Here is a 21,920-nt window from a genome sequence, read left to right on the forward strand (position 1 = left end):
ACCCTATGCATTGGGGGTCGGAAATCAATGGGTTTCGAGTTATTGCAGTTTGTAGATTTTCGTGACATATTCCGACTTGCAACAAAAAACTACTAATTGTGGAAAAACTACTCCACCCTGGGCACTTAATTGACCCTGGCACCTTATGGCCATAATTTTTACGCTAAGTGTGTTACCATTTTTTTGAGTCATCCTCTTCGATTTAAACTATAGTTTCCAAATTTGTTCATGGCGTGTGATCTAATGACTGTTTCTGTCTGTGAGTATGGGAATTTTGGGCATGAATTTTTATCCCAGTAGTCAGTCACTCATTTGTCAGCTGTTGGCAACGTGTCAATTAAGTGCCCAGGGTGGAGTAGTTTTTCCACAATTAGTAGTTTTTTGTCACAAGTCGGAATATGTCACGAAAATCTACAAACTGCAATAACTCGAAACCCATTGATTTCTGACCCCCAATGCATAGGGTCAAATTTCTTGCAAATGTGCTCTAGTATTACCCCTTTCCAGGAATAGGTCGAATTACAAATCACCCTATATATACAATATATACATATTTTGTTTGAGTTTTAAGTCTACTTTATGCACAGATAGGCTGGTCGGGACTGAACCTACAGTTAAAGTGCGATCCAAACCACTATGTGCCTTGTAATCATCATCGCCTTGTAATCAAGGGGTCCAGGTTCAATACCCAGTGCAGTCACATAGTAGTTCAGATTCCACTTTAAATTGTTGCTGTAGTCCTGATTAACCTATATGTGCATCAAGTGGACTAAAACAAAATTTAAACAATATACAAGAGTTATCATACTGATATTAAAATCCTTACCTGATATTTTTTGAAGTGGTTTGAAGTGTGGATATAAGTGCAATGTGGCATTTCCCTGTAAAGAAAACGAGCTGTTATTTTCTACCAACTCAATTCCTAAATTTACATGCCAGTTCATAGCATTATATCTCAAGTTTATCACAAGAAAATGTCGTAAAGTGACTAACAGATGGTGAAAGAACTGCAGATACTAGATCTAAAAGAGTGTCGCAGGGGAGCAGTGGTGGCTGATGAAAGGGGGGCTGCACCCCCAAACAAATTATATTTTGTTGCCATTAGTGCAAAAATTAAATATTTATACTTCCGCTATCTTACTGTGTCCCGTTGCGCTGTGTGGAGCTTTCAAATTCACTTGGCACGCAACAAGAGGCAAACTGGCATAGGAAGCCGCTTCCCCCTTGAGGACTGCCAGTCCATGTTAACTCTAATGTAAGAATTGCTTCCACTTCCCTCCCTGCTAGGCCCTTGTCGGTGCTAAAAAGCGGACTGCATTCAACGCAGACAATGTACGGTGATGCTGCCAAGTGGGAGATATCGAAAGCTCTCACAATCTGACGGCGGACACCGTGCATAAACATGCGACTACCGAGACACGGCTGAGAGAAACAATGGCCGGCCATGTAACACGTCCGTTTCGTTTGTCAGTAAGTGCGTGATACTTTAAGTTTTCGAATCGATTCAAAGAGTTATTTGTTTTCTGGCAGTAAGTTATATAATCTGGTGTTCTGAATGGTAAATCGTACAAGTAAAAATTAATAATTCAATGAAAGACCGCCACATGGAGTTCATCTTCAATAGTTTTTTTTTGTTTGTTTTTGTTTTGTTTGTACAATTAGTACCATGAGCTGCCACTGCAGGGGAGCACGTAATGTCTGATGCATAGGCAGCCTGTGCAATGTTACCATGGGATAAAGTTCCACGGGAGTTTGGGGTTAGTGTTTGACCCAAAAATGTCTATGTTATTCAATTACTACCCAGATGAAATAAGAAGAGTTGAAATTTATCATACATAAGACTAACCTACCCTCTTGTTGTACGATAAATTTCAAATATTTTCTTTCATCTTGGCATTGACAGAATAACATATCCAGGTGTAGGGCACACATGCTACTGCCCTCTAATGCAACCAATGTTGCCAGAACACCTCAAAATTTCATAAAAACACATTTTTATGAATGTCATAATTAACCCCCTGTAATGCACAAAAAATTATCGTTCTTTCATCAATTCGACAAATACCCATAGAGACCATCGATACACATAAAAAAAATATTGCAAGCTACCCCATGGCTGTCCATTATTCATGTTTGTTTTTACTTTGTACAAAAACTTTTTTGCACATTACTAACTTTTCTCCCACACTGAATATTCATGTAGAGCATGATTCTTGTTTAATGTGTAAAAAATATCCACATAGATAAAGTTAACACCCAGTGCATATTTCATATCTCTAGGTTTTTGTACAATAGTTACGTACGTTCAAAATCTCGGTTGCATGACTTTTTGGACACCCTGTACCAACAAGGACAGGCAAGGAAAAAATGTATAACGTGGTGATAAACTATATGTCCAATGATGGAGCCATCATGCATGATAATATTCTGTGCACCATAGCTGCACTTCAGACAGCAGAAAGAATGTAATAGTTTTGTAACTACTGTGGCTTCTATTTCGATTATGTAAGATTAGAGAGATTTTGTTCAGGATGTCCCTCACATTGGTATTTTATCTATGATATGAGAATGAATTCTGATTAGATGAAATCTGATGAAGGCACAATTACAAAGCACCAATTGTGGCTATGCCAGGGCTCAAACCTGGAGTCATCAATGGTGAGATCATGGATCCAGCACTCACCATGCTTGGCCACTGAGGTACTGGGAAGACAGACGACCATCATCATCGTGTAAGTCTTTACTGGTTAGTACTCCAAAAGGGGTCGTACACAATATGTTCATCTTATTTTTTTAAATATCTTGGAATGTACCACTATATCATGTTCTTTAGCATTCTTCTCTTTTGCAGTTCAGGGTAGCAATTATTTGTTAATGGGCCAACATTGCATCAAATGTGTACAGACTTCAGACTGGAAAGCTAGTAGAAGTAACAATCATAGATGTCATGGTCACCCAATTAAAGTAAACAGAAGTATGGTGCTGATTACATCACTCAATCAAGAACATGGGAAGCCTTAACTCAACATCTACAGGGTGAGTCAAAAGTCGCCCTAATAAGTAGAAAACTGAAATAAAAATGAAAGATCTGAGGTCACAAGCAAAGAATAGGGCTGGGGGCGAACCATTTGAGGTAGATCAGGAATGTGGCCGCCATCTTGGAGTCCGCCATCTTGGATCCAAGTCAAAATTTTCAAATGGAAAGGGGGTCATTCAGTATATCAAAATGCATTGAAATTTTCTAAGGAATTCATTTCCGTAAAGACATTGGACCTATCTGGTAGTAGATCAATCTGTTACGTAAAAGCATGCTTTGGACAGGAAATTTTGAATAGAATTCAAAATTTTTGTTTAAAAAAGACAACTTGGAATCCTTGACTTTCTGTGCTACTGTTCCTACAACTGAACTAGTAAGACCGGTATGGCTACACTGAAATTTCTAGATTGCAGAAGATCAAAGAGGTGGATATTATGTTAAGGACATGCATTGGTTTTGTACCTCACTAGCATTATACCTGGGTTACAAGTGTCATACTATGTAGAAATCTACATTGTAGCAATAGCATGAAGTGTCAGACTTGGGTTCAAGTTCTAATCTATACCCTGTACCAGCTAACTGTAGAGCAGGGCCACAGCATATCGGCAGAGGAGGAGGAGGAAAATTGAGTGGTGAAAGTGCAGCGTTGCCAACCGTACGGTCCTGACCGTACATGTTCGGACGTACGGTCCAGACCTTAGTCCGTATGCTAAATTCACGGCTTGTCAAAATTTGCTCTTGCAGTTTTATCCCTGATATTTCCCTAAGAAATTCTTAAACCAATCCTACGGACCTGGAGACACATCTTGGCCATGTGCGTTCGGTATTATCCTTTTCAAAAGTTTGCAACACTGCATAGCGAAGGAGGAAATTGGGTAACTCCCGTCGCCCATTACACAATCCCATTTCTCTCACTGTTCATTGGTGGAGCCGTTTCGCGTTACTACTTGCGCAGAGACTTGTTCTCATTGGTCTACAGTTAGCCTAAATTTCTATGTAGTGCATTTCCTGTGTGCTCTAAATCATAAGATAAAAATTATGTCGCTGATTTCCAAGGCACACTTACCATAAGAGATTCTCTCTTCTTCCCACTAGTAACAATAACAAACCCCTGAGTTTCAATGGCAACTCCAGTTTTCTGGACATGTTCTTCAATGTACCTGAAAAGAGTAGAAACAACCAAATCAAAAATACTAGGACACAACCATCAAGTAAAAATTAGTTTAACTAATGAAAAACAACAGTATTGGCTTTCTTGGCAATGTTTTATCACTAGAGGCACATATTTTTGGTAAATAAAAAAGCACAATTTCGGTACAAAAACAGAGTCGATTTCGGGTTCAAAAGCGGTAAAATATAACACTTCGGTGTTATAGCGGTGAACAATCACATCAAAAGTGCTATATAGAATGACATTTTGATTTTAAAATTGTGAATATAATCCTAAATTTGATTTTAAAACTGCCCTTATTACACAAAGCAAACGTATTCCTTCTAATAGCACATTTATGTAGTTGCCAGAGTATTAAGTTTATTTCTGTGTAAAGGGGTCCATTTTTGCTTCTCAAATATTTACAGCAGAATTAATCAATATTCCGTGAATTGCAAAACTAACAGAATATTTTAGACTTCAGAAAGTGTCGCATCGGTATATAAATGGTAAATTTCGTGGTTAAGAGTAGATTTCGCATTTTGCAGTTCATTTCGCATTACTTCGTGACAAAACAGGGTAGAAAATTGCACCTCACACCTTTCAGAAACATGAAAAATGAACATTATAGCATGTTATTTCATATTTCATGTTTTCGTCAAAAACGAAATTTGCATGCCTCTATTTATCACTTCACGTGATGCTATATACAGAGTGGATATAAACTCTGGACATGTTTTAATGCATTGGTCAGGACTGAATTTTCATGTATTTTACAGGTTTCTGTGAGCTAAATCTCATGTCCACACAAGAAGGTATTTGATGTGTCCAAACTTTATGGCAACCTCACATACATGGGAGGCAAGCCACATCCTCACTGGGAGAAGAAAAGAAAACTGTGTACATTGAGGTCACTGTACACCGACAATGAGGCTGCAAAGATGAAGACATCTCATCTCAGCAGTTTGGAATCTATTACTCCTTTTTGATAGTAATATCACTATATTCCATAGAGCAATGTGACACTATTACAGGGTGGCTACAAACAAGCAGAAATGAAATTCCCTGACTTTTCCAGGACAAAATTTACATTTTTCCCTGACAATTACAAACTAAACTAAATCGATGTGTTTGCAAATGGAAATAATAAACTCATACAGATCCACGTATGGTTTTGTTAAGTACCAATATTATCTTCTATGAAATTGACTTAATTTCTCTATTCTCTAGGATTTGAATTCAAACTGCAAAATAGAATTTGGAAAATTATTACAATTCACAAGCTAGGGAAGGATTACGGAATTTTGTCATACGCAGTAAGTTTAAAATAAAACACTTGATGAGATAAGAGTGAAGAGTGATTGATTAAGAAATACAATTTGTAATTTATCAGTCTCTTTATACATTCTCGGTATTATATGTTGATATTTCCACTGAGGTTTGGAACCCTTTGCTTGCAAGAACCATGAGTGTGGACTCATTTTTCAACACATAAAGCAACTTCTCTCTTCTCTGTAAAGCAAACAACTTAACTCTTTCATATAAGTGAAAGTGAAACAATTGAATCAAACAAAATAAAGTGTTTTATATTTCCTTACATTATGAATGGGATTTCTGCTTCAGTACAGTATATCCAAGTGAAGTAGCTACTGTGAAACTGACAACAAGCAGTTATACCATTAATGCTGACGTAAAGGGTATGTAGGTATTAGAAATTTAACGCAAGGAATTTATAGAATTGCATTGTATAGGTACCTGGTTTAGCTAACCACACATTAAAGCAAGAACACTCTAATAATAAAAGCTTCTGAAAGTTCATATACGAGGGGCATCCTGAAAAAAGCTCCAATGGTGCCTATAAGCAGCACTAGTGGACAGAGAGCGACATACAAAAAATCGCTAAAAACGCCAACAATTCACATTTCGATATTTCGAACGGGCGAAAAATGTGTCCAGACATCACTGCACATTCCTAAACATAACTTCGCAGCAATTACTATTTTTCAGGGTTTTGGCGTTTGCGAAAAATCAATGTCCCTACTAATTGGAAATTACTTTCTGGCTACCCCTCGTATAAATCAGTAGATGGAAAGTGAAAATTTAGCAGTCAATTCTTGAAGAAAGAGATTTGCTTTTATGATTGAATGATTCGAGTAAATATGATATTAAAATATTTACGTATTTATTATTAGTACTTGATTTCATAATATTGGACATTAACTTCACTCAGTGAGAGATTAATGACCATCTCTCACGAGTTTAAACAGACAGGACAGAGAGTGGCGTTAATTTCATTGCAATACTTATGTTGCAGTAAATTTGAGGTTGGGAGCATTTGCTAATTTTTATAACGTTCACCAATACAGATTTATGTTTCACTTTTTCGTGATGGTATTCAATATATATCTCCCGTTTTGTTGGATTCTTCTTGATATCTAAGAATAGTGCACTGTCATTGTAAACGTATGTTAACTTGTGCGAAACCAGTAATACGTCAGGATGATGAAAGAAAACCTTCGTAAGCACTGCTACATTAAATAAGGTGAAGTGAGCCAGAAGAGTAATAAAATTCCAGCAGCATATTTGCAGCTAAAGCTCTTCTTGTTTATGCATGCGATTTTTGTGGGATGTTGCAGTTCATGCAATTTCTGTCGCATCTTGTAGTGAGATACTTTGTCGGGTGGCGATATTCGACAAAAATCGTATGTATCAATGGAACCTATTTGTTTCCATGTTCCTTCAGTTTGCCCAACAAAATGCCTTACTACGACGTCCGACAACTATCGGACGGCGCCACCCGCTCTTATCCCCTCCATCTGCTGACAAGTCCCCTTACTACTCCCATACGGACAAGGAAAAAATGACAATTCAATGCATTTTCCACGTAATATTTAGAGGCTTAACCTTTACTCCTCCGATGATACCAACCATATGGTATCATCAGAGTAAGGTCGTACTGGCCCGATGATATCATATGGTATCATGGTGCTGATTACGGAATGAATGTGCTTTTTGGACCTTCATACTCTTATGTTTGGGTGGAAACTCTGACACAGGTCTGGAGCAAGCCTGGGAAATTCATATTGATGACCAACCTCCCCCCTCTCCGCAACATATCCATGCCACATTTCCGAACAGTTTCACAATTTGGCTCACTATTCAACTTGTATGGCACCCAGGAACATGAAACACGTTAAGTTCTCTTGAGAAATGTGCATTCTTTGAAAAGAATACTAAAGATCGCGCCCTCTCCCCAAAATAGCGGGGGAAGAAGGGGAAACTATAAATTTTTATGTTTTTCCATTGAAATTCGGAGGTCGTGCCCCAAGCCCCCTTCATCAGTCCGGCGTTCTGAATTGTGCACGGTTGCATGCTATGATGTTTTAGCTGCAAAACAAAAGTTATCTGAAGTAGATTGCTTCCATAGTGCCAGAGTTATAACAACTTTCCTACAAAAATGCAAATTACCTATTTTTCGTAAAAAAAATTCCCTGACGTTTCCCTGACTTTTTTTGACACCTAAAATTCCCTGACTTTTCCCGGTTTTCCAGGTCTGTCGCCACCCTGTATTATCTTACAGGAAAGTAGATAAAATAGGGAATATAAATCCAACATCTTTGACAACAATGACCAACTGAATTTGCCTTCTCCAATTTCAACAGCAAAAAATTAAGACCTACTATATTTCAACAATGAGTTCTCAGACAAACCATTAAAAAAAAGTAAAGTGCTCCCCCCCCTGTGCTTTGCACCATGCCATGAAGGCATATAGCGGGTGTGGAGTTAGGACCCCCCCCCCCCACTTTCTTGATCATGGCCGAAGGTGGGGGTGATGTGTCGCGGACCCGTTCACCAAGAAAGACAAGCGCTGATGCCGGGCCGCTTGCCGCCGAGTCTCGTAGCGAATGTCAGGGAATGCTCTGTATAATGCTCACGTTATCAAACATTTTATCCAAGAGAAGTGCATGTTATCCATGAAATAATTCCGACAACTACTTGAAACAATGTGTAACTGTATGTTTATCAAGATTTTTCACTCTATCGGAAGACATTACATGTCGCGCGAGCGTTTCTCATCACCGAGGAAAGTTGCGCGATTTTGGCGGGGATCGCGTGCACATCTACCGTCCCACGAGATCTGTAACATCGCCATTTGTCGCGCGATAAATAATGGAAAATAACTCCCCAAAAGTAGTTTCTAAGGTATTAAACTCTTACGAACAGATGTAGGGCAACCGGTCTGCAATTTAAAACACTAGTTTAAAAGCACAATGAAGGTTTCATTTTTGGTATATTTGGCAGAAAAAGTGCTAAAATATAAACGCGAATTTTTGGGAAAACTAACACGAAAAGAAAGAAAAGAAAAACACCGATTTTGGAAAAAAATAACACCGAAAAATCAAGGTCCGTATCTATAAATAAAATTTGTTGGTTTTGCATTCATTGATTTGGTTTATTTTCTTCGCTATTTATGCCACTTTTGGCTAATTTGCGAAGATGGGGATGAGTGATGACATAATGAATGGACACTTACAAACATCCATGCCCAGGCCGGCATTCGAACCCGGGAACCCTGACGTAGAGCAATGCGCTAACCACTCTGCCACGGGGGCGGAGATGGATTCGTAGTGTTAGCAAGTTTGCCAACACTAGCTGTCTGCTCATTTGTAAATAGAAATTCTTGTAAATAAGTTCTGTGAAATGTAAATAATTGTAAGTAGAAACTTTGTAAAACTGTAAATAATAATTATTGTAAACAGCTTTACATATTGATTGATTGATTTGTTGTTTTAAGTCCACTTTATGCACATTAAGGCTAATCGGGACTGGGCCTACAGTTTAAAGTGGAATCCGAACCACTATGTGCCTCCACCGGGTATCGAACCCGGGACCCCTTGATCACAAGGCGACGACGCTAGCACTGCTCCATCGGGGAGGCCCTAGCTTTACATATGTAAATGTTTTTGTAGAATGTAAGTAAATAATGTATACATTGTGGAAATGTAAAATTGATACATAGTGACCGGTCACGAAAGCCAGAAAACAGTGGCGATGGGACTCCATGCGCAGACCACGCGTCACCCAATGAAACGCCGTCCGTGGCGGAGTGGTTATCACATCGCGCTATGACGCCAGAGGTCCCAGGATCGAATTCCGACCTGGGCATGGTTATTTGTGAGTGTCCATCGAATGGATCATACATCACCCATCCCCATTTCGCAATTAGCCAAAAATCGCGGGAAAGCGAAGTAAAATAAGCCAAACCACAAATGGTAACAAGGTGGTACTTTTTTCAACCCCGCAGAAAATGTGTTTTAATAAGCTACCTTACCCGATCTCCATGGCAATACTGTCAGCGTAACGCGCTAGAAAGCCAGAAATCTCAAGTTCGAACCATGATCATATGCGTGTGTATCACTGTGTTCGTCCCATCACCATTTAATCACTTCGTCATCCATTCTCTTCGTCGCGATTAATCCAAGAGGTAAACGAGCGGCATACAGTAGTGCAAATATCAATAACTTGTACATTGTAATTAATTTATTATTTGTAATAGAAATATTTTTAAGCAAACTGAATTGCAAATACATTTTTCATAAGAGAATCATCAAAAAAGGGTATGTTAACTTTTGGTTTTTAAATATTGTAAAGTATTCTAGGGAATTAGGAAATCTAACCTTAGTGAACTATTGAAATAGTCTTTTAGGCTCGTGCTCTAAGACGTTTAAGTTGCATTCTTTTTGGAAGACAAACTGCGAATATTGACCAGAGTAGCCCTTCCTCCCTAATGGACTTCGCAGAACTGACGTAGCGTGTAGACGCACCAGAACTGCAACGTCTTGTTCTGTACAGTTTTTAACTGCACAAGCAAGACGTACTTGAAGACGTAGCGTATGGACCGACCTTTATATAACTCTCGACCAAGTGACTTCAAAAGGACATCAAGTATGACATTCAACAAAGCAGCTTCTTTGCACATGCATTCTTTAATTTTCTTTCTCAAACTCAATAGTCTAAGACCGTGTGCAAGACCGTAGTTGAAGCGAGCATCCTCCGAGTATGGTCTTGGAGTGCGGTCTTCAAGTCATGGACTGGAAGTGAAAGTATTTCGAATTGCACTTCGACTGCAGCGCCAAATACGATCAGTAGGTAGAACTGAGGACACGTTGTTTCCCTCGCGTTTTAAACACTTGTTTATAACCATAGAAATCACATAGCATTTTCAAATGTTTGTACACATACATTTCCACAGTTTAACCAACAACTTGCTGACTCATAACGCATATTTAACCCGTGTTGCTGGTTTTCTATCTCCGCGATTTAAAACAAATGAACAACGAGTGTGGATATCACGTGACCCAGTCACCAATCATCTGTGCTGAGTGCTGCGTACTTGTGTGCTTCTGTTCTTGGAGCTTTCGAACTGTACTCGGTGACGTCATTTCCGTCAAAACCATACTTCAAGTATGTACTTTGTACCTTTCGGACAGAGCCTAGGTCTGCTCGCATTTTGTCACGTGAGACAATTTGACAAATAGTATGAGCAAAACATCAAAGAATGATCCAAAATATGATTTAGATTTATTGATGTTATACCAGCATAAGAACGTATCCTTTCCCAATAATCTTCCTGTGGGTTACTTGAAACAACAAATAAGCTTCTTCTTACATCCAGAAGAATTAATCTATCCTCAAATTTCTAGACCAGCATTATTAGAAGGGGTACAGATTATTCACCCGTCACTAGAGTTGAACACAACTTTCAACTGCACCACCTTTGCACAATGGAAAATTCAAATAAGTCCCGCGCATCTGCATACATATTATTGACGTAGTGCATACACAAATGACTTGGAAAGGAAATAATCCACTAATGAACAGTGATGATAATTTAATAAAGTGACTGTTCGCGATTGAATCGCTTCTACACGATCGCGACACATTTACATTCACACGACATTCAGGTGGACATCTTTAAATGACCCGTACGCCATGCACATCCACAGTAGGGATGGCCAGATCCGGATCCTAGCGGATCCGAAATCCGGATCCGGTTGGTTCCGGATCCTAAATTTTTTTGGATCCGGATCCGGTACTTTCGGATCCGGATCCGTTTTGCCATCCCACATGCGCTTCTTTGGAAAGTAAGAATGTGTTTATAACATATTGTTACCTGCTAATATAAATATATATACATATATATAGTGTGTGCGCGCGCGTGCGCGATTTGTAATTAATTAATACACATACAAGGGAGGTCTAAGTCTACCCCTCCGATTTCCATGAAACTTCGCAGGTGTATAGAGGGGCCCAAAGGAAGAAATACGTGATTTTGTGTTTCAGCTAAAAAACTGTTTTAGGGGACAAAACCCCCTCAAATGTCAAGATGAGGAGAAATTGAAGTGGGGATCTGACCCCCAAACTACGTAAATATGGTATAGGAAGAAACAGGGGGCATAGGGCGTCTCTCTCTATACACCTGCCAAATTTCATGGAAATCGGAGGGGGAAACATGGGTCAGATGATCCCCACGTCAATTTGTCCTCATCTTGATATTTGAGGCGGGTTTTGCCCCCTAAAACAGTTTTTTAGCCGAAACAAAAAAAACACGTATTTCTTCCTTTGGGCTCCTCTATACACCTGCGAAGTTTCATGAAAATCGGAGGGGGACACAGGAGTCAAATGCCCACTTAAATTTGTCCTCATTTTGACATTTGAGGGGGTTTGCCCCTAAAATAGTTTTTTAGCCGAAACAAAAAAAAAACACGTATTTCTTCCTTTGGGCCCGTTTATACACACACCTGCCAAGTATCATGGAAATCGGAGGGGGACACAGGGGACAGATCCTCACTTCAATTTGTCCTCATCTTGACATTTAAGGGGGTTTTGCCCCCTAAAACCGTTTTTTGGCTGAAACAAAAAAAATACGTATTTCTTTCATTGGTCTCCTCTATACACCTGCCAAGTTTCATGGAAGTCGGAGGGGGACACTTAGATAACCTCCCTTGTTAGTCTTACACTTTGTAATTATGTAACACTGCATATATTATAATGTTTTATTTTAATTTGTAAAACTGTAACTGTAGAAAAATTGTATATTTTTTTTGTAACATTTCTATCTTGTTATATGTGTTGAAGGTTTCATCCTGGAATGGAATGTCTCACATTTATGTGTGTTTCCATTTCCATACATTCGAATGAATACATATTCGTTTCAATGGCATTTACAAAATCACCTCTGACATTTTATGAAAAGTATCTTAGGAACAACACTTGCAAAAAATTCTTGTAGGATTAACTAATGAAAAATGTCTTTGTAATCGAAGATCATAATACCTTTTAAGGTGTTAGTGTTGCCCACGGGACGAGACGGGACAGGCTTTTAAAAATTCGAGACGAGACGAGATTGACCATGTGTCATAAGACAAACGAATATTTTCGAGACGAGACAGCATTTCCACGAGGCTCCACGAGACGAGACAGGCCAAGGTGTGCTAATATTATAATGGGATTGAGATACGAAACTCTCGGATCCGGATTTTCGGATCCGGATCCAGATCCGAAACTTTCGGACCCGGATCCGGATCCGTTTGGCCATCCCTAATCCATAGGAACTAACTTCGCTTTTTTTAGTTCTGGCGCCTTTTTTCACATCAAAACTGTTATTCTATTCAAGTCTCTACATTGAATTGTCATTTTTTAAAGTCCACTTTATGCACACATAAGCTAACCGGGACTGGACCTACAGTTTAAAATGGGATCCGAACTACTGTGCAATGTGCCTCCAACGTTATCCAACCCGAGATCACTTGATTCAAGATCAAGACACTGCAATGACGGCTCTTTTTAATGTTCAGAAAAACTCACTTGTAGGAAGTCATTGTTGAGACTCCATTTATGTTAACACTGTATGCGAGCTCCTATTGAAAGGAACAACATTAGAGGATAAATCGCACCCTGCAGGGGTGACCATCCCCCCCTCCCCCCAGGCCAATGGCGCGTCCTCCCAAAATCATGTCATGCGTCCCCCCCCCCCCAAAATATCATTCGCGCCCTCAAACAATATCGCAATCCGCAGGATTGAATTACAATAACAGGGGGTCCATCACTCAAGACCACCCCTACAATCGTTCATCATAATTGAGAATATCGCTAATCTTGTAATACAACTATAGTTTAAAAACGTCACATTCACCTCATTAAAGCACCAAACACACATCCCAGGAACTCACCATTGCGAGCGAAGCGAGCAAGAAAATTCTTCTTCATTTCTTTGCAGGCTTTAAGAAAGTATTGACATCCTATTAAATTAATATTCTTCAGTCTTTTCCAGCTTCTCCTTTGGTACGTTCGGGGTCGAAAGCGAGTGGATCGCTAAATACAGTCTACAAAATTTAATGTTCGAACTCTCTCTTCTCTACAGAAATCCCTTGACAATCTAAGATTTAACACTTTATCAAGAGCTTCATATCTCCCCTTTAAATTTAATACTCAATCAATTTTAGTCTTACTGTTGATATTGAAGAGTGGATATTATCTCCTCCAAAAATTAATTTTCAGTCTCCACACCAGAATTTCCGCAACAGTCTAAGACAATAGCAATACACAAGACTTGGATATTCCCTCAATTTAATGCTCAATCCCCCTCTAACTAAAATACCCGACAAAATTTAAGAGCTAGAGTTGGATACTGCCCCCCCAAAATTTAATTCAGAATCCCCCCCAGAAGCCACATGTCAATTAAGGCCTAATATGTAAAAGTTGGATATCTCCCCCCCCCCCTCACCTTCGATAATACCCTTAAACACTTTATTTTCTTTATCTAATGGATTAAATGTGGTGCATTTAAGGTGTAAAATCTTTACATATATTTTTGAAAAATATATAAATGTTGAATTTTACATTATTTGAAGGGAAAAAATCCCCCCCAAAAAATCTCTATGCCGCAACCTGCACCCGTAGCACCCTGCATCTACCTTCTGTTCTTTACTGCCTGCATCAAAACATAATTTGGACTTCTATCCTTAAGAGTGACTGGCACACCACAAGAGCAACAAACACATGAAAGTTTCGTTGATGCATTTTCTATTTCTGTGCAGTTCCTCTTTCCTTGATTATTTTGGGTGTGAGGGTAATGTCAGGCTCTGGGGGAGCTTGGCCCCTACCTAACTACACCCATGATGTGTAATTAAATATTAAAATAATGTAGTAACTGTAATCGTACCTTAAGGTCGCAAGATGTGATCAACGTAACACTAACCGCGTCGTCCTATGACGTCACACAAAAGCCGCATGTTGAAGCAAGTACAGTCATGTGTAATGTGGTCCTCCTTTCCCTTGGGGGGAAAAAAAATCTTTTCCATACCCGATGACAACACTTCACACTCTTGGCGCGCAAAAATGACTTTCGACCGGTACAACATGTCTATGGGTACAACTGTTATCGACAATACGCCAGATAGGACTTCGATCGGCCCCTTTGCATGGCAACATTTTTCCCGCCAGTTCACAATCTGTCAGCTTCAACTCGCACAATTCACACGCACTGTGACACCAAGTTGCAGGCGCGAGGAAGGAAGATCACGTCTATGGCTGAGTTGACGAAAACCATCAGAAAAAAAGATTTTAGAACTGCTGGCAGTTGGGGGCATCATATGTTACTTACAGTGTTGCCAGATTTAAGGTTGCAACACACTTGGGAAGATGATCTCGTTCATTCAGCATGCAAAGCTAATGCTTTTTCAAGTCTCAAGATTTTCGGAGAACATCGATTTGTGAGATATTTATACCCAAAGGTTTCCCAAAATTAAGAATATCTGTGTTTGAAGGTAAATTCTACCATCTAAAGAAAGTAGCTGATAATTCTCATTACACTTGACGCCAAAACTTGAAAATTAATTGTAAAACGCACATGTGTTCAGTGTCGAAGGAATGTTTGATTTGGGGGGGGTTTGCAAAGATCACTTCCATAAACACTGTTTCCTGTTTTTACGTAAAATTTATGGAAGCTTGTTCTTCCATTTAAAAAATACTTATATACAGGGTGTCTCAAAAGTAATAGCGCAAACTGACACAGCTGAAAGTACACGAAGCAAAAAGTCTCAGTAAACATGGGTCTGCAAACGAGCAGTTTTCGAGATAATCGCGAATGTGTGATTACAAGCCGCCACTGACTTCATTGTTTGTAAACGTCGTCCTAGTTGGTAAAATGCTAATAATGTGTGCGAATGTGTGGTTAGAAGCCGTCACTGATTGTATTTTGTAATCACAGTGTACTTCTTGCGCGTTCCTACGTTTGCTCTTTATTTACAAAACAGAACATTTCCGAGAGATGGTGTTGGAATCAAACAGGATGGATACAATCAGTACACAGTCTAGCAAAGAGATATCCAATGACTTTTCTTACTGTATTATTAGCATTTTACCAACTAGGGCGACGTTTACAAACAATGAAGTCAGTGGCGGCTTGTAATCACACATTCGCGATTATCTCGAAAACAATTTAAAGACATTATAGTGGTTTTTGTGTTAAGTTTTGAAAACTCGATGCAATTTTGGAAACCACGTTTCGGTCTCAATTGATTAGATTGATTGATTTAAATTTAACCGCTTCTCTGCCATTTCTAACCAGGGTTGGCATCTTGCCAGTTTTTTTTCTTCGATTAAACCCGGGTAAAACTGGGTTTTATTGGGTTTTTCAGGTTATGTTTATAAATATATATATTTTAAAAATGAAATGCATTTTCCCTGAAAGTAATATATTGGAACATTCAATTTGTATTATGTTAGTTCACTGAATCAAAAACTATTTAATATTTTCTGTTAACATAGTTAAGAATTGACAATCAAGGTCTCACACCTTGAAATGATTAAACTAAAAACATACATAACCCGTGCCGCAATAGACCACTGAGGGTCCAGGCCTACCTACCGACAGGCGACCACACTCCCACCTGTTCCTACTCCGAGGTGTGGTCAGCACGACGAACCCCCAGTCGTCGTCGTAGGTTTTCATGACCCGGTAACGCTACTCATTCGTAGCTCCCCAATTTAATCATGATGGTAAGTGTTCACCAGTCTCATACACAGGCCGAAATCTCAGGAGAAAAGCTGTTACGTTTCCCCAAGGAGACTCAATCCCACACGCGTCCCATAGCCGGAGCCCAAAGCATGGCCGGACAGGCACAGTGCGGAACAAATGATTAAATTATCTAAAATACTATGTTCTGAAATATTTGACCAACAGTTTGATTCTACACTTGCTTGATGGTGTAACAGTTAATAGATCTGTGATCAGTTTCCAGGGCTGCGCATTGCAATACTATACTAATACTTGATAGCTGTGATGGTTCAGTCACCCTCCGTGGCAGAGTGGTTAGCACAGCACGCTGCAATGCCAGGGGTCCTGGGTTCGAATCCTGATTCAGACGTGGATATTTGTGTTTGTCCCAATGATAATACAGAGAAAATACAGAAAATTGAGAAAATAGTTAGGAAAAGGCGGTACTACTGCATAGAGGTATTATTTTTATTACGTAAAAAAAAGTATACAGGCTGGCTGGCCATGCAGAAGACCCAGGTTCGAATCTTGGGGTGGGTGATCTACGGTCGGAATTTTTCCAGTCTTGTCCCTGCATAAAGCAGATGTGGAACTCACTCACACACTCAATGGGTTCTGTGGAGTAAAGGCAGCCGGAGTTTGGTTGTGATCACATGACCTCCAAAATGGCAGAGATCAAGAATATGACGGGCCCTACCCACATATCCTCTGAATGTGCCTTCATGGCGCGGTGCTATATCAGGGTGGCCACTCTAGGACCATGATAAAATTCAAGTATAATTTCCAGTTTTCAAGGTGAACTTTCCAAAAAATCAAGGTCACCAGAAGATGTTTCCTCCTTTTCAACCTTACGTATTACCGCTTCTCACCACACACACACACAAATATATTAACAATATAAAGTTTCTGCGTGATTCCAATGTATCCAAAAATTCTAAATCAATTCAAATAAACGGCACATATGTATATTTCAAATATTAAATTTAAGGTGAGGTGTTTACATTTGGATTTCACATATTCACTCAAAATACATCTACAAACACAAGTTACTAACGTTACGGGATATACTAATGTACGAAAAATTGTTAATTGTATGAGAATTTTAAGCTGAAATTTATCTATTCAACTTCAGGATATATTATCTTGGCAATAATCTTCCGTCTATCAAATAGTTCTACAAAGGACAATAAACGGATCAAGAGAATTCAATTTTATTTTTCACGTAGCTTTCTTTTCCTTCCTTGATAAAAATAAAATTGGTTAAAAACTTGCCTCAGAGCATCTATAAATTCAATGGGATATGGTTTGATTAATTGATGCACAGAAAGGCTAATTGCGACTGGAGCTGCAGTTAAAAGCCGGATCCGAACCACATAATCGAACCCAGGACCCCCTTGATTACAAGGCAATGATACTACCACTGCGCCATCGGTGATGCTCTTAATGGGATATGGATTTAATAAATGTTGCAATTTTTTAACATTTACTGAGCAAAATTCACGGAGCCAATTATTCACGCATAATTCCCAGAATTCAAGGAATTCCCGGTGAGTAGCCATCCAGGATATGAAAGGGGAATTTTACCTTTACCTACTATACAACATACGGTAGCTGCACATATACTTTTAAATCTGTTTCAATAAAATTTGTTCACAGTTGTGTTTTCCCATTATTTTTGTGGATGTTTCAAGTTTAAATATCTCCTCCGTGTATTAACCATGCCAAAATGTTGGTTGACATATTCAATTGTCTTGACTGATTTCATCCAAATGGAATACCGTATCCATCCTCCAAAATATCTGGTTGATATGAAACTAACAGTTCCCATGGACAAAACATTAGTGGCCCCCATTTGGATCCCAACATACATATGCACTATATTGTTAAAAAAAATTATTTATCACGCCATAGCTTAAGAAATTCCCTAAAATATTTGCCTCTTTTTCTTAATGTCCAAAAATGTAGTTTAGGCACATATTTGAAAGTGGTATCAGAATTTGGAGCTGCCTCAGAATATGAAAAATCAATTTTTCATCCACCATCTTGAAATGCTTTCAACAAATTGCAAATGCAAAATAAAATCATTCCCTGGGTGTATCTATTTGAGACATGCATTTCAGCTTAAAAACTCTAAAATTGCTAGATATCGTGGTCTCAAAATTGGTGAGCCATCCAAAATCCCACACTATATTAGTTTTTTTATTAAAAACTTGAAGCTCAAGTAATGTCCTAACGTAGCTGAGACTTGGTTTTCTTAATCTACGAAAATCTAACCTCAAATATTTGCATAACTTAAAGCTCTCGTAAGGCATGTTAAATCAGTCTGTCGTCCACCATCTTTAAACATGGTGACAATTTTTTCTCAAATACAATATGACACCAATCCTTTAAGTTATCTTGTAACTCTAAAAATTGCAACTCAAAAGCTTTACATTTATGGCAAAATGTATGTTTGCGATTTTACCACCACTCCTTGCCTAAACTATGATATGTAATTTTAAAAGTTTTGCTGCAAAATTGCAGACCGACGGATTATCTACATGACTGAGTTTAGTTCCTTATACTCTGAAAATGCATAGTAGACAATTTTGGGGAAAAAGAGAGCAGGGTATTATTGAGCATGCGTGCAACATGAGGAAGATCAGTTTTTCATTCACCATCTTGAAACACATTGTTCAATTTCACTCACATGTAATACCATTACAGTCTTTCATTTGCACACATACAGGCAATATCTAGACAACAGTGAAAGGAAACTACACGAAAATTCACGTCAATGCTCTAGAAGGAATTCTAAGCTGATGTAATTTTTCATATTTTGGAATATCGCAGCGGTTCTTCGAATGGAGAAGAAAATTTGAAAGAAAAAAAATCGCCCGGACGGCTGCCAAAGGTCCAGGAGTAAAAAAAAAAAAAAAAAAAAGGTTCAATCAAGGCAACAAAGGAAAGTAAATAATATATTATTTCCATGTAGATTTTAACCTTTTGAATGAAATTATACAATATTAATTGACTTGGAATTTGCCACTTTTTTCGGTTTATTTTGCCCTTTTTTGTGCGTATTTTCCACATTCTAAATGCCTTCTTGCCTGCCTATTTTCACCAAAATAAAAACCTGAGCTTCCGGGCCCTAGAGACATTTCCTTCTTTCCTGAAGCCCAAAGACGTAGCGCATGGTAACCAGCCCGAGGTTAATACTTTCTCTCCGCTTTTATATTGAGTAACGACCAAGCCACGTGTAAATTATTATTATCAGTTGGACTCTGGGCTGCGTTAATTACTTTATAAGCGCCTTATCTCGCAACTTGTTTGTTGTTTACACGAGGAGAGTTCAAAAAATCATTACTGCACCACACCCACACGACAGCAAAATGACTCCAAGAAATATCAATATTTCAAAATCGTGGAAATTATCAGTCGTAGTCTTCAGCGATTTGCCAGTCGCCTATAGCAAACCCCCGCTTCTGTCTGGTGTCAAAATAGGCTCCGAACGTCGAAGTTTGTTTTGAGGAAGCTTTCAGACCGAAGAGACAAGCGACACGACCAGAAACTGCAGGCACCGGAACAGGCACTTTCATCTTACATTTTGTAATAAAAACATTCCCTACGCTAGTGGTGTATCGAGAAAACTTGACCTGGTTTACCACCTTACTATCTAGATAAATTAGATATAATAGAAATGAAACACTAATGCAGGCATGCAAGCAAAACAAAAACAGGAGTCCGACAATCTTACATTTCATAAAATTCTGTTTTTAACCGAAAATTTGACCTGTTTCCCTTTACAGAGTTGCTACAATTTTTTGATTATGAAATTCCCTGATATTTTCAGGTTTTACAGTCCAAAAATGAAATTTTTCCAGATATGTTTATCATCATGATTTTTGCTCTTGAACCTTGTGTTTTTCAATTACATATATAATCCGTTAATTATTATGAATATTCACTTTCACAACTTTTTTTTTAGCAAATTTCATTCTACACACACAAGAACACGTGAAAATTCGAAGAGTAAAATGTAAAATTACAATCACGTGCATCTAGCCTTCAGGCTAAGGTAACAGGTACATTATTTCGCAATAACAGATCTGCATAATATAAAAACAACAGAAAAAGTTCCTAAATCATACACAATTTTTCATTTCGTCGTAGAAAATACTGTTTTCTTGCTTACATTTAGTATAAGTATACAACATCTAGAGAAATTTTTGTTGCATATAGGAATTCTATAGGAAATGCCAACAAGACTAAGATCTATAAAATAATAGACGATAACCTCGTCTTCACCAACCTTTTCTATAATTATGATAATTTTGTCAATGTACAGGGTGAGGCAGTCGAACGGGAAGATTTTTAAAAAATCACAAAAGTAGAGCAAATATTATTTATTTTTTGAACATGAATGTACTGTACATGAGTGGAAATTACTTATGTATGCTTACATTTAGTATAAGTATACAACATCTAGAGAAATTTCTGTTGCATATAGGAATTCTATAGGAAATGCCAACAAGACTAAGATCTATAAAATAATAGACTATAACCTCGTCTTCACCAACCTTTTCGATAATTATGATAATTTTGTCAACGTACAGGGTGAGGCAGTCGAACGGGAAGATTTTTAAAAAATCACAAAAGTAGAGCAAATATTATTTATTTTTTGAACATGAATGTACTGTACATGAGTGGAAATTACTTGTGTACCTGAAAAAATATTCATTTTTTAATATGATGTCAGTAAGATGGCGTCCTTGGTTGTGCACACGTTGTAGGAGTCTCAGAGTAAAGTGGGATTCGAACCAGGAACCCTTTGATTACAAGGCGCTTACGCTATCACTGCTCCATCGGGGGGGGGGGGGGCATATTTTCTTTCGAGCAATTAAATAATGACAGCAGTAGTTCTACTACGACGTTGTTCCTCAAGTGGCTAGTCCATCTTTTTAGCTGGTCTGTTTTGCGCAGTGCCTTGTGGGAACAAAAGTATACCAACAATTAGGTAACGAGTATCGTGTTGGGCGAAAACTAGCAGATGAGCAAGTACTACACAACTAGTCCAAGTCAGGCCTGTAGCCAGGCAGGGACCGGGGAGGGGGGGGCTGGCACTGCCGTCAGCAGGGTTTTTAAAGGTCCAGGAATTTTAAATAAATTCAATTCCGGTCCAGGAGAGAAAATCAGCAAGCGTAAATGGGTTCGGAACCGTAAAGAACATTTTTTTTTCTGTAACGTATTTCAATTCGGTCCACGAACCTTTTTTCCGGATCAATTTAAATACGGTCCAGGGACCCTTTTTTCTGAATGAACTTAAATACGGACCAGGAACCTTTTCTTTCTGAATCGATTTAAATTCGGTCCGGGAACCTTTTTTTCCGAATCAGTTTAAATAGGGTCCAAGTTCCGTATTGAAATGAAACAATACGCAACTTGGATCGATTACGGACCTCACGATAAACAATTATCCACTTGTGAACATGAAAGAATAATCTGACTGCCTCGAGAATCTAAGGTACAAGGTAGGCGAAACGCAAAGGCTGCAGTTACGTTACCCCTTTCCATTTAGCCCCATTCTCTCGCGCGTGTTCCTTCACTTGGTTGTAGCAACACTACCTGTCCCTGTTGTGATATCTGCTGGGCGGCTCCTATTGGCTGCAGTTCCTGGATCGGATGCCGGAGCA

The 21,920-nt window shown here is 38.7% G+C and overlaps 1 protein-coding gene across 1 annotated transcript in view; it reads right to left on the reverse strand.

Moving 5' to 3' along the window:
* Positions 1–21,920, reverse strand: part of LOC146002419 (sarcalumenin-like) — a 110,558-nt gene that overhangs the window by 41,926 nt on the left and 46,712 nt on the right. The window contains exons 4-5 of the mRNA XM_083140241.1: positions 4,104–4,197; positions 827–881 (exon numbers count right to left, since the gene is read on the reverse strand). Coding sequence (XP_082996367.1) covers positions 827–881; positions 4,104–4,197 — 149 coding nt within the window. The remainder of the gene's footprint in view (positions 1–826; positions 882–4,103; positions 4,198–21,920) is intronic.

Source organism: Lepisma saccharinum, chromosome 18, assembly GCF_977018435.1.
Source record: "Lepisma saccharinum chromosome 18, izLepSacc3.1, whole genome shotgun sequence".
Classification (NCBI taxonomy): Eukaryota; Metazoa; Arthropoda; class Insecta; order Zygentoma; family Lepismatidae; genus Lepisma; species Lepisma saccharinum.